The 12,642-nt window shown below is 38.0% G+C and overlaps 1 protein-coding gene across 6 annotated transcripts in view; it reads left to right on the top strand.

Annotated features, from left to right (window-relative positions):
• Positions 1-12,642, top strand: part of THSD7B (thrombospondin type 1 domain containing 7B) — a 340,543-nt gene that overhangs the window by 50,906 nt on the left and 276,995 nt on the right. For 5 of the 6 annotated variants that reach the window (XM_065671287.1, XM_065671292.1, XM_065671289.1 and 2 more), the window contains exons 2-3: positions 8,056-8,149; positions 10,163-10,336. In XM_065671287.1, the coding sequence (XP_065527359.1) occupies positions 10,198-10,336 (139 nt within the window). In that variant the 5' untranslated portion in view covers positions 8,056-8,149; positions 10,163-10,197. Of the gene's footprint in view, positions 1-8,002; positions 8,150-10,162; positions 10,337-12,642 lie in introns of all 6 variants that reach the window. The other variant, XM_065671290.1, reaches the window with a different exon arrangement.

Here is a 12,642-nt window from a genome sequence, read left to right as displayed (position 1 = left end):
TGAACTGTGATAGGGATGGCAGCAGGGAAGGTCAGGATGATGGGACCAGTGATGTAATGTGAACTCTGGTAAGAACAACCTGCACGGGCAATTGACCTTGCTTAAATAATATTATACTGAGGGCTTTTATCAGTTGATATCATTATGGTCATTTTTTTCATATCAATAATGCAATAGTGTCAGGGACTCCTGTGTGAATCATATTATATTGTGTTCAGGGCAGATATATTTCTCACCCTAAAGAAATTAGACTTTCCAATGTGATAAAATACAGTGAGTGACTATAACCAGCTACAGGGGAAAAGAAATGGGAATGAAAAAGGTGACAGTGACAAAGTTTTTAAATAGATAATATAGCTTTACCCAGCTGGTTGCTCCAACTGCTTTAAAGGGCAGTATCATTCTTTCTAACTGTCCTTATGGCAGTTTGATTTTTTTTCTTTCATGCATAGTTAATCTTGGGGTGAAAGCAAGTCCACTTTTAAATAAATACGCTGATGTTCTGAATGGTTTTTGATATGAAAAACATTCTTAAACCTGGTTCTGCAGCTCTTGCGAAGTGCCTGGGAATGCTTGAGTTTCAGGCTTGCATCCTAATCATAGAATCAAATAGACTGATCATCAAGTCCAATCTTTATCCGAGTCCACCACTAAACTGCGTCACTAAGGGCCTCATCTACATAGTTTTTTAACACTTCCAGGGATGGTGATTCCACCACTTCCCTGGGCAGCCTGTTCCAGTACCTGACTACCCTTTTGGTGAAGAAATTCTTCCTAGTAGCCAGTCTAAACCTCCCTTGGTGCAGCTTGAGGCCATTTCCTCTTGTCCTATCACGTTACGTGGGAGAAGTTACTTGGGAGCAGGAGCCACCTCTTCACTCCATCCTCCTTTCAGGTAGTGGTAGAGAGTGATAAGGTCCCACCTGAGCCATCTCTTCTTCAGACTAATGCCAGGTTCTGAGCTGGAGTGCAGACCTGGTGTTTCTTCCATTCTGGAGGAGGCAACATGATGTGATGATGTGAGCTCTCTGCTGTTGTGTGCATCTTCTGTGGAGACACATCTTTCATGGGTACTAAGACCGCAGGGGGGAAATGGGGTCTGTGAAGCCTTCTATGAAGACCCTCACATGGTGGTATGAGGAAGTTTGGTATAAGCAGTAGCTTGTGCGTTTCTGAAAATAAATTCCACCTAAAACCCAAATGTACTTTTCAGTACTCCGTGTGCATTCTGTAACCGTGTTACTCTTGGTGTGCCAGAGTAAGTCTGTGTGGCAGTTAGCAAAAGCTGTATTCGGAGTGCGATGTGTGCACATTGGCATCTGTGTGTGTGTCCAGAAGTTCTTTATCACACTGTCACTTTCTTTCTGTGAGTGTTCAGACTTCACTGCTTTTTTTCTCTTTTTTTCAGTGGTATAATCTTTTCTTAACCCTTTTATTACGCTGTCTGCCTGGGCCAGGTGTCATCAATGACTGGGACATCCTTTGCAAAGTGAATGGAAGGAAAATGAATGAATCACTAATAAAGCATCACAAAATATATTTGATTAATTTATTTTGACAACTCTAGCTGTAATTATTTAAAGTATGTATTCTTATGTGGGACCTGACTTATACAGGCTTTTATTCTATAGAAATGATAAACCTTGGTTGTCGGAGATGCCATCACAAGTCTTCACTGGTGATATTTGATAGGAAATGAACTACAGAGCCAGTGTTTGATTAACTGTGCTCCTCTGAAGAGCCTGTGTGGTTTTGGATTCATAGGGTGTTTGCATTGCATTGTGCTCCGTATTTTCTCCTTTCCTATGAGTTTGTGTTTGGTGCACTGAAATAAACAGCTGATGACGGAGGATGCATTGGGAAAAATGTTTATTTCAGCACTTTGGAAATGAGTTTTTTGAAATGGAATTTATCTTGTGGATGTGTGTGTGTCTCTTCATATTAGCTCATTTGGGTATAAACTAGAGCTGTGTAGTGCAAATGGCAAAATAGTAATGACTACATACAAATAGAGGTACGAATATTGTGGAAAAGAAATTATTCTTAATGTAAGTGTTACAGCAGAAGGAAAACTTTATACATTGAAGAAGCATTCAAGTTGGCCTCTGTGTGTGTGTGTGTATACAAGAGTAAGATTATTTTAGCCACAGTCACTAATCTTGAGGTTCAAAACTGAACCCCAGATACTCTCCCTAGAACTGAATAACAAGTTAAAACTGTAACGTTTTCCTGCCTATCTGTAATTAGTTTGTTTGGATGCTTGGGTGTGTGCATGCACTCGGTTGTTCTGGTTGTTCTGTAGAAGAGTAGAATGTAATTTAAATTGGAGATAAGCTTCAGATAAGGCAGTCCTGTGGCAAGGAAGCAGATGGTCCTTCCCTGCTAAGCAGAGCCTAAGCCTTTACTGAGCTCATATGCTTGGTGGTACTTGGTAGTTACATTTTGACCTTGTGTTTTAGATTGATAAACTCTATGGTGGCCATGTTCCAGCGAGGAGGAAAAGAAATCCTGACCTACAGCCCACAATGCTGTATTAATGTCAAATAATATAAAGTAATATCAGAATGCAGAAGAAAATCACTGCAGTAAAGCAATTTAATTCCTGTGAACTGAAAGCACTTTAATGGGAATGCTAGGAAAAATCTGCCATTGTTCCTGCAGTAGAGGTTATGAGGTAGTTTTTTCTTTTCTTTTTTAAACTCTGCTGCCTTGTAATTGGTGACTTGAAGCTTTCTGTTGTTTCCCATGTGAATGGTCATGCTGCTAAAGTAGGGACTTTGCTCTCTACTGAGTGATTTCCAGGTTTGCCTCTTAAAGGAAAATTTCAAATACTAGTTTTCAAACAGTATTATACTGCTGAATGTGCATTATATGCAATGTTTTGCCAGTGAAGCGAGAGTAATCCTCTTTGAACAACAAGTTGCAATGGCACTTACTGAAATAGCATTGGAAGCAGTGCCAGCTCTCTTTCCCTTTGTATACTTAATTGCAATTTAACAGTAATCCAGGATCTATACGACTGTGACAGCAGTTCTTAGATATAGTTGAGTTTGAAAGGACCTTTAGTTCATCCAGTGCCAATGATAAAACCTACAGCAGAACAGTATACTGATAATAGACTCAAACTTTTCTCTATCCATTGAAAAATAAACAAAAAGAAACTTTTTTCCCCTCAAAGATAAAAAGTTTTGCTGTTACAGAAGTGATGTGCCATAGCGTGAAGACATCACTGAGCTTATTCTGGGCTGTTTTCTGTGGTGCTGGTTGACAAGCCTGCGTGAGGAGGCCTCAGGTGTAGCTGTATATAGGCTATATTCATAGCCTATTTATAAAACCCCAAACAAACCCAAAACTAAACTTACTTAGGTTCAGAATGTGACTTTGACATAAGTTTACAAAGAGGGCTGTCAGATAGAAAGGTCTCCTGACTCTGGAGATGTGGAAGCCACAACAGGTTGGAGGCTGGGAAGGTATAGCAAGAAGTATTATTAGTGCACACTTTGTGCTTCCACTGCACCTTGGTCATTTGGCATCGTTCTCCTGTTGGAGGATCTGGGACTTGGCGGATGTTTGGTTTGAGTTGCTATAGCCTTCTTTGTATTTAATAAAATATGTAAAAGTGCACAAGCAGTCTGAAAAGGTTACTTAAAAGTTATTGGACACTTTCTGTGTTCTGCTTAGAAAAAATCAATGCCTGAGCTTACAAGAGGCAACCTATTGACAGACTTGAGCATTTTGATCTTAATTGCTCTGTATTTGTTCCTACTGTGTGGAGTATGATAGTAGCTTGGAGAAAATTTGTGAAGTAAATTAGCCTACTTTGAGTCCTATGATACAACGCCAAAGGTCCATGGGTGTTAAATACCATTGAGAAGTCCAAAGCTTGGATAATGTTTAGGTACTTGCAACCTGGGTCACATTGAATGGTTTCTGTAGAAGAAAATTTGGCAATGTTGAGCATCATTAATTTTGCTTCAGTGAGCATGGGGGCTATAGAGTGTGTGGTGGTGCAACTGAGTATCATCAGGATGGTGCCTTGCATGAGCTCTTGAATCCCTCCACTCTTCTATGAGAGTGTAAGCCATATGTGTTTGTGTACAGATGAAGCAAGTTTTGCTTTAACTATTTTCAACTGATCTTCTGAACTGGGTTCCTCAAAAAGTCTGAAGTCACATATACTTTTTACTATTGAAAGTCAAGTGTGTTCCCATAGAGTCTATTGCAAGTACTTAGGCATGAGAGGGAACAGTAGCATCATTTCACAGAACAGTTCTGCTCTAGCACTGTTTTAATTAAAGTTGTTCTACTGGTAGAAAATCTATTCTCTGGTGTTTTCTTTAATGTAGTCATAATTCATCAGTTTAAACTCCCTTGCTGGAACTTCTTTCATTATAATCCACTTATCTAAGTTTATAATTAAACTTCTAAATTCAAACTTGCTTTAACAAAAGGATGTACAAATACTGAAGCAGGAAAACTTAGGATTCAGGGGTTTTACCCCAAACAAATTGTTGTAAGTTAAGCAGCAATTTATTGGCAGTACAGTAATTTCATATTATTGCTTTTAATTACCAGGATCTTCCATAGCTTTGGGACAAGAAACAGGTACAGGTGAGTGGAAGAAAAAAGAAGAAACAATAGATTCTTACTATTTGACATCAGCAAAATAAATACGTGAGCTTTCAAATATGACTGTTGAAAGATGTTGACTACCTACTGAGCTTTCCAGCAACTGAGTGTTGAGGAAAATTAAGTAAGGTTTATATATGAAAATAGACCATGGTGAATTTTTGTTCAGTTTTGTCAGTCTGGAGGTTGTGCAGGTTTACTGCCAGCCCAAAGCAGGCTGGTTTAGACTGTCTGCTGGTAGTTTGGAGCTATCTTCTGTATGAAGAGGTGTTAACACCAGATGTTCTTTCAGGCGTAATTAACCCTTACAGTTATTGTAGCAAATGAGCAAAGAATTGTGGAGCTTAATGTTTTGGTTCCTGATGAGTGACCAGTTAGTACAAAAATAGTCAGGAGATTTTTAACCTGATCTATAAATTTAGTTCATTCATGCTCTATGCTTTTAACATTTTCTAAAATTCTCCTGGAAGAAGACTAAATATTCTCAATTAAGGATTGGAAATGAAGAAGTAGAGGTATAGAAAATTAAGCTGCTGTTCTCATATATGCAAAGTCACTCCTCTGAAATCAAGGGGAGCGCTTGCAGAATTAAGTATTAGTTTTGGAGTGTGACCTTAAATGACTTTTTGCACAAGAGGTTTCTGACACATTTTGAAGTGGAATCAATTTAGTAGGGTGTCCCTACTTTAACCAGAAGACTGTCTCTCTCCGAGTGTGTAAGAATGTATAGTGTTTGTTTTCCATGTGAAAGTAAAGGCAATTTAGTGTAACTGTTAATCATTAGATAAAAGATGGGGCAGTATACACATACACCTGTGTCATGGGCACATATGCGTTTCTATCTGAAGGTCTCTTCTTAGTGTGATATATGTGCCTGTACAAACACTTTCATTTTATTAAACTTAAAACCTGTAGCACTAGCATTAGTGTTTTTTCTGGAAGTATCTCCCCCAGGGATGGTCTGCAGCACGTGGCTGTGGTGGTCAGCCTCTGCTGCTACAGGCCAGGCATTCTGCTGCTCTAAGGCAGAACAGAATTAGCTTTTTGGATAACAGCTTTCTGAGAGGCAAGGCAGATTTTGGTGGTATCTGAGGATAAAGAGTATGCTATAAGCTTCCACATTATCTTGGAATATCATAAACAATGGGTTTGTGCTGCGTGTAGTAGGCAAACTGTTGTGTAATTACTGCTTAAATTTCTGTTAAGAAAATTTATTCGTGATTAATGATGCTTATCTTCATGCTAGACACCTGCAAATGATTTATAGCTATGCATATGATCTGCAATTACTTTTTTTGTTGTTGCTATTTATAGTGTTAGGGATTATTCTAACTGCATCGTATATTTTAAGTGGAGAGTGCTACCCAGGTGTCCTTGTCAGCATTCCCATCTTGTAGAAAGAAAAAAAAAGTAGGTCAGATTTAATGTCACAACTCCCAGTGATATTAGGGGGAATGCAATTGATGTGTCAAGGCTAAAATCGTGTCTCAGGTTTGGATCAGTTTAAGTTGATCTTTTTCTAAGTTCAGTAATAAATACTGTGTAAATCTACATTGGAGCAGAGCCAGACTGAATTTTCCTAAACCACAGAAATGTTGCAGAACGACTGAAGAAACCTCTTGTCCCGTGGAAGCTTGCAGAAGGAGCAACTGGTGATTTCACATAACAGTACAATATGTGTAAAGTGAGGAGTCAAAATTGGACCATCAATCTTTTGTCTTTCACTGTTGGATGCTTTTGAGGACTCTTAATCTGTCTTGGACTAGCACAGTGACTATGATTTGGAAACAGCTGCCTCTGAGTGCTCAGCAGTGGCTGGAAAGCAGCAAAAGTTTCCCAGAGGCTTTCCCCCCACCCCCCAGTTAAGGGGGGTTAGGCCAGGGTTTGGCTGCTGGATAGTTCATCGATGTTGAAAATGAAATAAAATTGATGTTGAAAATGAAATAAAATCTTGAACTCATCAGAAATAAGATATTTATTTGTCCGCTCTGTGCGTTTGTATTTATTGATAACATTTTGACACTATACTTGAATGCCATGTTTTCAGCAGAAATGTACGTGTCTAAATTAAGTCTGTTATTCAAAACTTGTTTTATTCAGTCCTGTCATTAAGAGAATTAGCAGTGGATTAGATAATGTAATTCATTGTAATGATCATTAGAAAACTTGCACATGGCTTTTTCAAGACTGCTTGTGTATTCCCAGCCGTTACAGCTAATGTATGATATCCTTGTCTTTCTGAACAAGATTCTGTACAAACCAAACAAAATTAAAAGGGTGCTTGTGACTAATCCTACAAATGTATGAAAACAACACCTCATTGTTTAATTTCGTGAGACTCTATTAGCACAGGCTATTAATTGGCTAGGCCTGCATGATAAAGTATATTGAATAAATCCAGGTAATCAGTTTTGGAAAAGTGAGATATTTTTCAGTGTAAAACACATATCTTGAACGCGTTTAAGTAATTGCAGGAGTTTAATCATGACTAGTCTTGCTGAAGTAAATTTTTAAAACTTTTCCGTGGGTAAATTCCTTTTATTTATTTATTTTGGGTAAATTCCTTTTATTTATTTATTCCTCCCCCCTCCCCCCCCCCCATCCATTTTTCTCTGTATTTGCCAGTTTACAGCTAGCCATGCTGACACATTTGGGAGCTGAGATATACTGTAACTAAATTTGATGTGAAGTGTTGGTGGCCTTCATAATGTAATTTATTCATTTTTCTGTAGATAGCATATGTTGCCTGTGCAATAATTTTTTATCATATCAGGACAGCACAGCTACTGTTCCATATTGTGTTATACAAACTTAGATATACAGACAAATTTTTATTGTGCTTGGCTGTGGTGTAAATCAGTAGACTCTATAGAGCTCTGCTGGGGTTGGTGAGATTAGGATCATTGTCATGGTGACTAATTTATTTCTATTTTTCCTTACTTAATGTAATCTCTGTTCTTGCTCCATGGGGAGCAGCAACCAGTTATCTTTGTAGTCTTGCCCGAAGAATAAACATGTGTGAAACCCCTTGTTTTGGGCAGGAGACTGCTAGTCCCAGGGATTTACTGCTGTTTACTGACCCTTTGAATGCTGAGATGAAGGCAGTGTACTGAGAAAGCAGCTGATGAGCCCTACTGGTGCTTCGTTAAAAATCTCAGCATCTTTATCAGCTGTTATCTCAGGTTTCCTTGGATTCGCCTATTTTATGTCCCCATCTGTTTAAGGCATGTTGTTTTTACGTCATTCTTATGGACCTGGAGAGCTGCCCTGCAATTTAGATGGGTGTTTTTTTGTGCAGGGCTGAGCTTGCTGGATCCCCTTAGTACTTAAATCTGAGCATCTGAATAATTTCTTTCCCTGTTTGTGTTTTCAGGTGTGAACAGTGTTGGAGCCAGTGTCGCTAATTTCATCTCTTTCCCTTGGCAGAAAGTCAGTGACTCTGTTTTCTGACCGTCATAGATGGTAACTGCAATGCTGAAGACACTGGGCAAGTCACTGCTCCTCAGCTCTTCTGTGTGAGGTGAGCAGCCATCTACAGGGGCAAAAAAATCTTATTTGCAGGATTTTAAAGAGCCCTTCTTCCCCCCATTCCGAGGACTTCCCTTCTGCATTGCATTTCAGAAGGATGCTCAAGATTTCTGAGCTTCACTTGTGCTTCGTTTGAGGCCACTTGTGGTCTGCATTACATTGTCCACGTGTTGGGACATGGCAGGTTGCACTCTGAATTAAATGTGAATTCTAACTAAATAACCCAGAAGACATGAGCAAAGCAATAAATCCAGGCCCTTGCCTGCATTACTGGTTTTTGTCAGCTTGATGGTGTTTCAGGTGTTACATGAAATGTTCATCTGAAACGCTAGAATGACCTCAACCAGATATCAGATACTACATTGTACCTTTTGCTGTAGTCAGTCAATATCTGATTAAACATAATTGCATGAATTTATCATGATAGAAACTGTTTCAAAGTAATTTAAATGCAGCTTGAAATTAAAAGTTTTACTGTATATTCAATATATACTATTTGCAGGTTTATCTTCAGGTTCTTATCAAGAACGGTCCTGTGTATTATGTAAAATGACAATGTTGCTTTTCATAAGGTTAGGAATGTAATGGAATTTTCTGGACTAAACTTCTAATAACTGTTAATTTTAATGAGAATCGCCAAGATTATGCCAATGAAGACAAACCTTGAAGATACGCGTCTCTCTCCTTATGCTAATATGGATTTGACATTTTTACCTATAAAATTAAGATTAATCACTAATAAGTAAAACTATGTTGTGAATTTAAGCATGGTATAAATACAAAAGCTATTACATAAGAAAAAATGAATACATATATTACATCAGAAAAAAGCCCTTGCTTGATGTGGCAGTACCATTAACATTTTATGAGACTTCAAAACTGTTCCTACGTGAATGTGGATGAATCCAAAACATCTTGAAACTCACATGAAGTCTGCCCAAGTAAGTGTCTAGTTGGTCATTTTCTGGGATGAGAGAAATAGAGATTTGAATTACTGGTCTAAATTGGAATTTTTAAGGTTTTACTTCTTTTTGTGTATCTTTTTGTAATCGCTCTTGCTTTGGAGCTTTCCCATGGCATATAAACAATGTGGTTGTTTGCTGAAGCATGTATTTAGATGATGGGCACCTGCTTTGTATGAGGGAACCAGAAAGACATTTCTCCTTCCTTTCAGTGCTGCACAGTGATTATTTTAGTGAGTTGTGTGGTGTAAAACTGCTCCAGCAACAGGACTTCATCCATTCTTGTCTCAATCACAATATGGCTCTGGTATTTGTCTGAAGTGTTGGAGAGCTTAATTAAAATCCCTTAGCCAGAGAGACGTCTCTGGAGTAAATGATTGCTGACCTGGAGCTCAAAGATCAGGGATATGAATGCAAGTCCCAAATTCCAGAGAAATGCCTGAGTAATGTATAATTTTCCCTTTCAGGCTGGTTCACCATATACTGACAAGCAGCCCCTGCTTCTCTGCTTTTCCTGTTGCATATCTTATATTGCTTTTGTATATTACACGTTCACACATGGAGCTAAAACAATTTCAGGTCTGGTATTTCAGGGATCTTAAATGTAGGACATGGGGTCTGTATTCAGAGCTGAATTTTGCACCTGCAATCCATTCTCAGCTTTCATTTAGTCTGCCTATATCATGATAATATAAAATACTGAAGATAAATTAAGCAGAAAAGAAGGGACACATCACACACTTTTATCAGGTCCCTTGTCATTTATTTGTATTGGTGGATTTCCTCTTAAGAACTTGCTAAAAGCATTTAGAACGGCTGACTTTATAGGATGGGATGCACGTCTTCTGGGAGCTGGCCCTCTTTCCCCCCACCGCTTTTTTTCCACTTTCTAAGAGAAGCCTTCAGAAAAGTCTTGTCCTCAACAAATCTGGCACCCATGGACTCAAATGCAAAGTGGTCACCAAGTTACCTTTAGGCTGAGTCTGTTGCCTTGGTGTTTGAAGTCTTTGAGCAAGCTTTTTCTTTTTTTTTTGTAATTCCAGGGCCAAATAAAACAAGAGACTGAATTATCTGAATTATGCTTCTACAACAGAACTGGGTTTCTCCTCATTGGGCATGGCAGAGCCTGGGGAAGTCCTTCCTTTTGTTTGTTGTCTTAATGTTACAAACAGCTGATCTGGAAGCCAGGAGAGGTCATCAGTTTATCTGGAAAACAGGTAGGAAAAAAAAGTAAATTGAATTATCTACTGTATGATTCCTGTGTTTGAGGATGGAGTGATTGCACTTTCTCCATTCTGTTTTAGCTCAATAAGAAATTACAAAAGCCTACTAATGTCTTTCTTTTTCTTGGGTGTTTTTTTTTTCCAAGTGAAAAATAGAGGGGGTTAATCCCTATTTTAAGTTAGTAATCTTCATTGTCTCTTGCAGTTTTGCACCAGAGTGAGTCTAGAGTATAATTCTGGACTGCTTAATGCTTTTAATCCAAGAGTAAAATTTTTACTGTATCCTGATGTTGCTTCCTTTGAAATATTTAATAATTTTCTTTTTATGTTTGAATGAAAAAGGCACACCAGCGTCTTTCAGGATGAACTGAGCCAGCAGTCCATACTCTTGCTTGATCTATTTATACTTCCATTTACTTTTCATTCACATTTAGTGAATTATTTCTGTGCATCAGTCGTATTGGATACATGAAAGTGTTTGAGTGTTCAAAATTGGGCACACACAATGTTTGGAAATTTTTGTGAAGACACATTGCTAGCACTTTGATTCTTGGTGACAGGGAGGAGGTAGATAGGAGATGGTATAATACAGATGAATAAAACTAAGCATGACATATTGGATACTTTGTAGCACAACACAGCAACAAAGAATGTTCAATGAAATGGAAAGATTGGCAAATTTGTGGAATGTTTACTCAAAATACTTCATAAGACAGATGCAACTGAACTAGAGGTTTCATTGCCCATGATCCCTTTGAGGTCTGGCCTTTTATGGCTGAGCATCAGAGTGGTTAAATTTGATGGAAAAATAATTTCCGTCCTTTTTGTGAGAGGTTCTTTGCTGGTTCAGTTATTTGGTTTTTAATTATAATCCTATAGAAGACTGAATTAGCTGAATAGTGAAACAATTATTCTGGGAGGGCTCTTGTCTTTCTTGTAGGATCAACACAAGCTTCTTTCCCTGGCTGCTGGGATGGGAGGCTGAGTGCTGGCTAAGTGCTGGTTGTGTGCAACTCTGACACTGTATTTCTAAAGACATTTTTTCATGATGTCTTGCATGTAAAATGAAGAGGAAATAAACAGCATGAACTGTCTTTCTCCAATTCACTGTTATTTATGTGATTTTTGAACAAGCTTTGAAAGGTAGAGTTGTTTTCTTAATACAAATTAGACCCTTCAATGCTGTCTGTCTTCAGTTCTAAAGTGTATTGTACCGTCAGTCTTTAGGGGTGTGTGTTGGAAGTCATAAAAATTTAATTTGACTTGATGATTCCAGCTGACAATAGTTATCAATGCTTCAAAGGCATCTGAGGCAGATGTATTTAGAACTAAGAAAAGGTGGTGCACAGGTTTGCATGGATGCGGGGTAACATGTTCTGAAAGCCCTGTGATGAGCTCGTTGTAAAGGTCTGTCTCCCAGATGCAGAAGGAAATTGTCACTTCTTGTGACTCCCACAGTAAATTACAAATATCCGAGTTCTCCAGAGTAATTTAAAAAATCTTCAATCCTAACAGTATTTTGATGCATTTTCTCTGCTTATGTAGTGACGAGAGGTAGAAAACAACTTTGAGCTCTAAGTGAAAATAGTGCGTGAGTGTGCGCCAAATTCATTGTCTGGATTGGCAATAAGTGGTTTTAATTTTTTTGTTTTATCTTGTGTTGTTTTGTTTGTGTTTTTTGTTTGTTTGTTTGCTTATTGTATTTTTTTATTTTTGTCTTTTGTTTTTCCACTGGTTAAATATTTTCATATTTGTCAACAAAATCTTCATTATTTTCATTGGAATATTTTGCTGAGAATTAGGTGAAAATTATATCTAAATCTAAAATGTTTAATTCTAGGTTGAAATGAATAATATGTTCACCGAAAATACTTTGTTTTGCTAAAAAGACAATATTATTTGTGAAACCTCTACTTTCTCTGTAGTAGTAGTGAAGCAGCAGCATTTCTAAATCCTGCATCTTTGTCTTTTGCAGCAGTAAATGAATGGCTTGCTTTCGGTAGTTCTGCTGCATGTGTTGCAGTTTCCTTTCTGAGGTATTTAGAATCATGTATATCAAAATAAAACTACAGTGATCTTGGAATTAGTTACTAAAGAGTGTAAATGGCAGTCTGCTGTCAGGGTAGCATATGTTGCTTGCTTTTGCATGCATTCTTTTATTTTGCTTGAAATGATTTTTTTCAGGTACCTCATCACAAAGGTGTATCTTTCAAAAGATTACAGGGAAATGTTTTGGGAAAAGAGGGATGGTAAATTGAATGGAGCAGGTGGATCTGGAGAGGTGGAAGGGTTAACACATG

The sequence above is a fragment of the Lathamus discolor genome, chromosome 3, assembly GCF_037157495.1.
Source record: "Lathamus discolor isolate bLatDis1 chromosome 3, bLatDis1.hap1, whole genome shotgun sequence".
NCBI lineage: Eukaryota > Metazoa > Chordata > Aves > Psittaciformes > Psittacidae > Lathamus > Lathamus discolor.
Note: the sequence above shows the minus strand (reverse complement) of the source record. Positions and strands in the feature narration are given on the sequence as shown.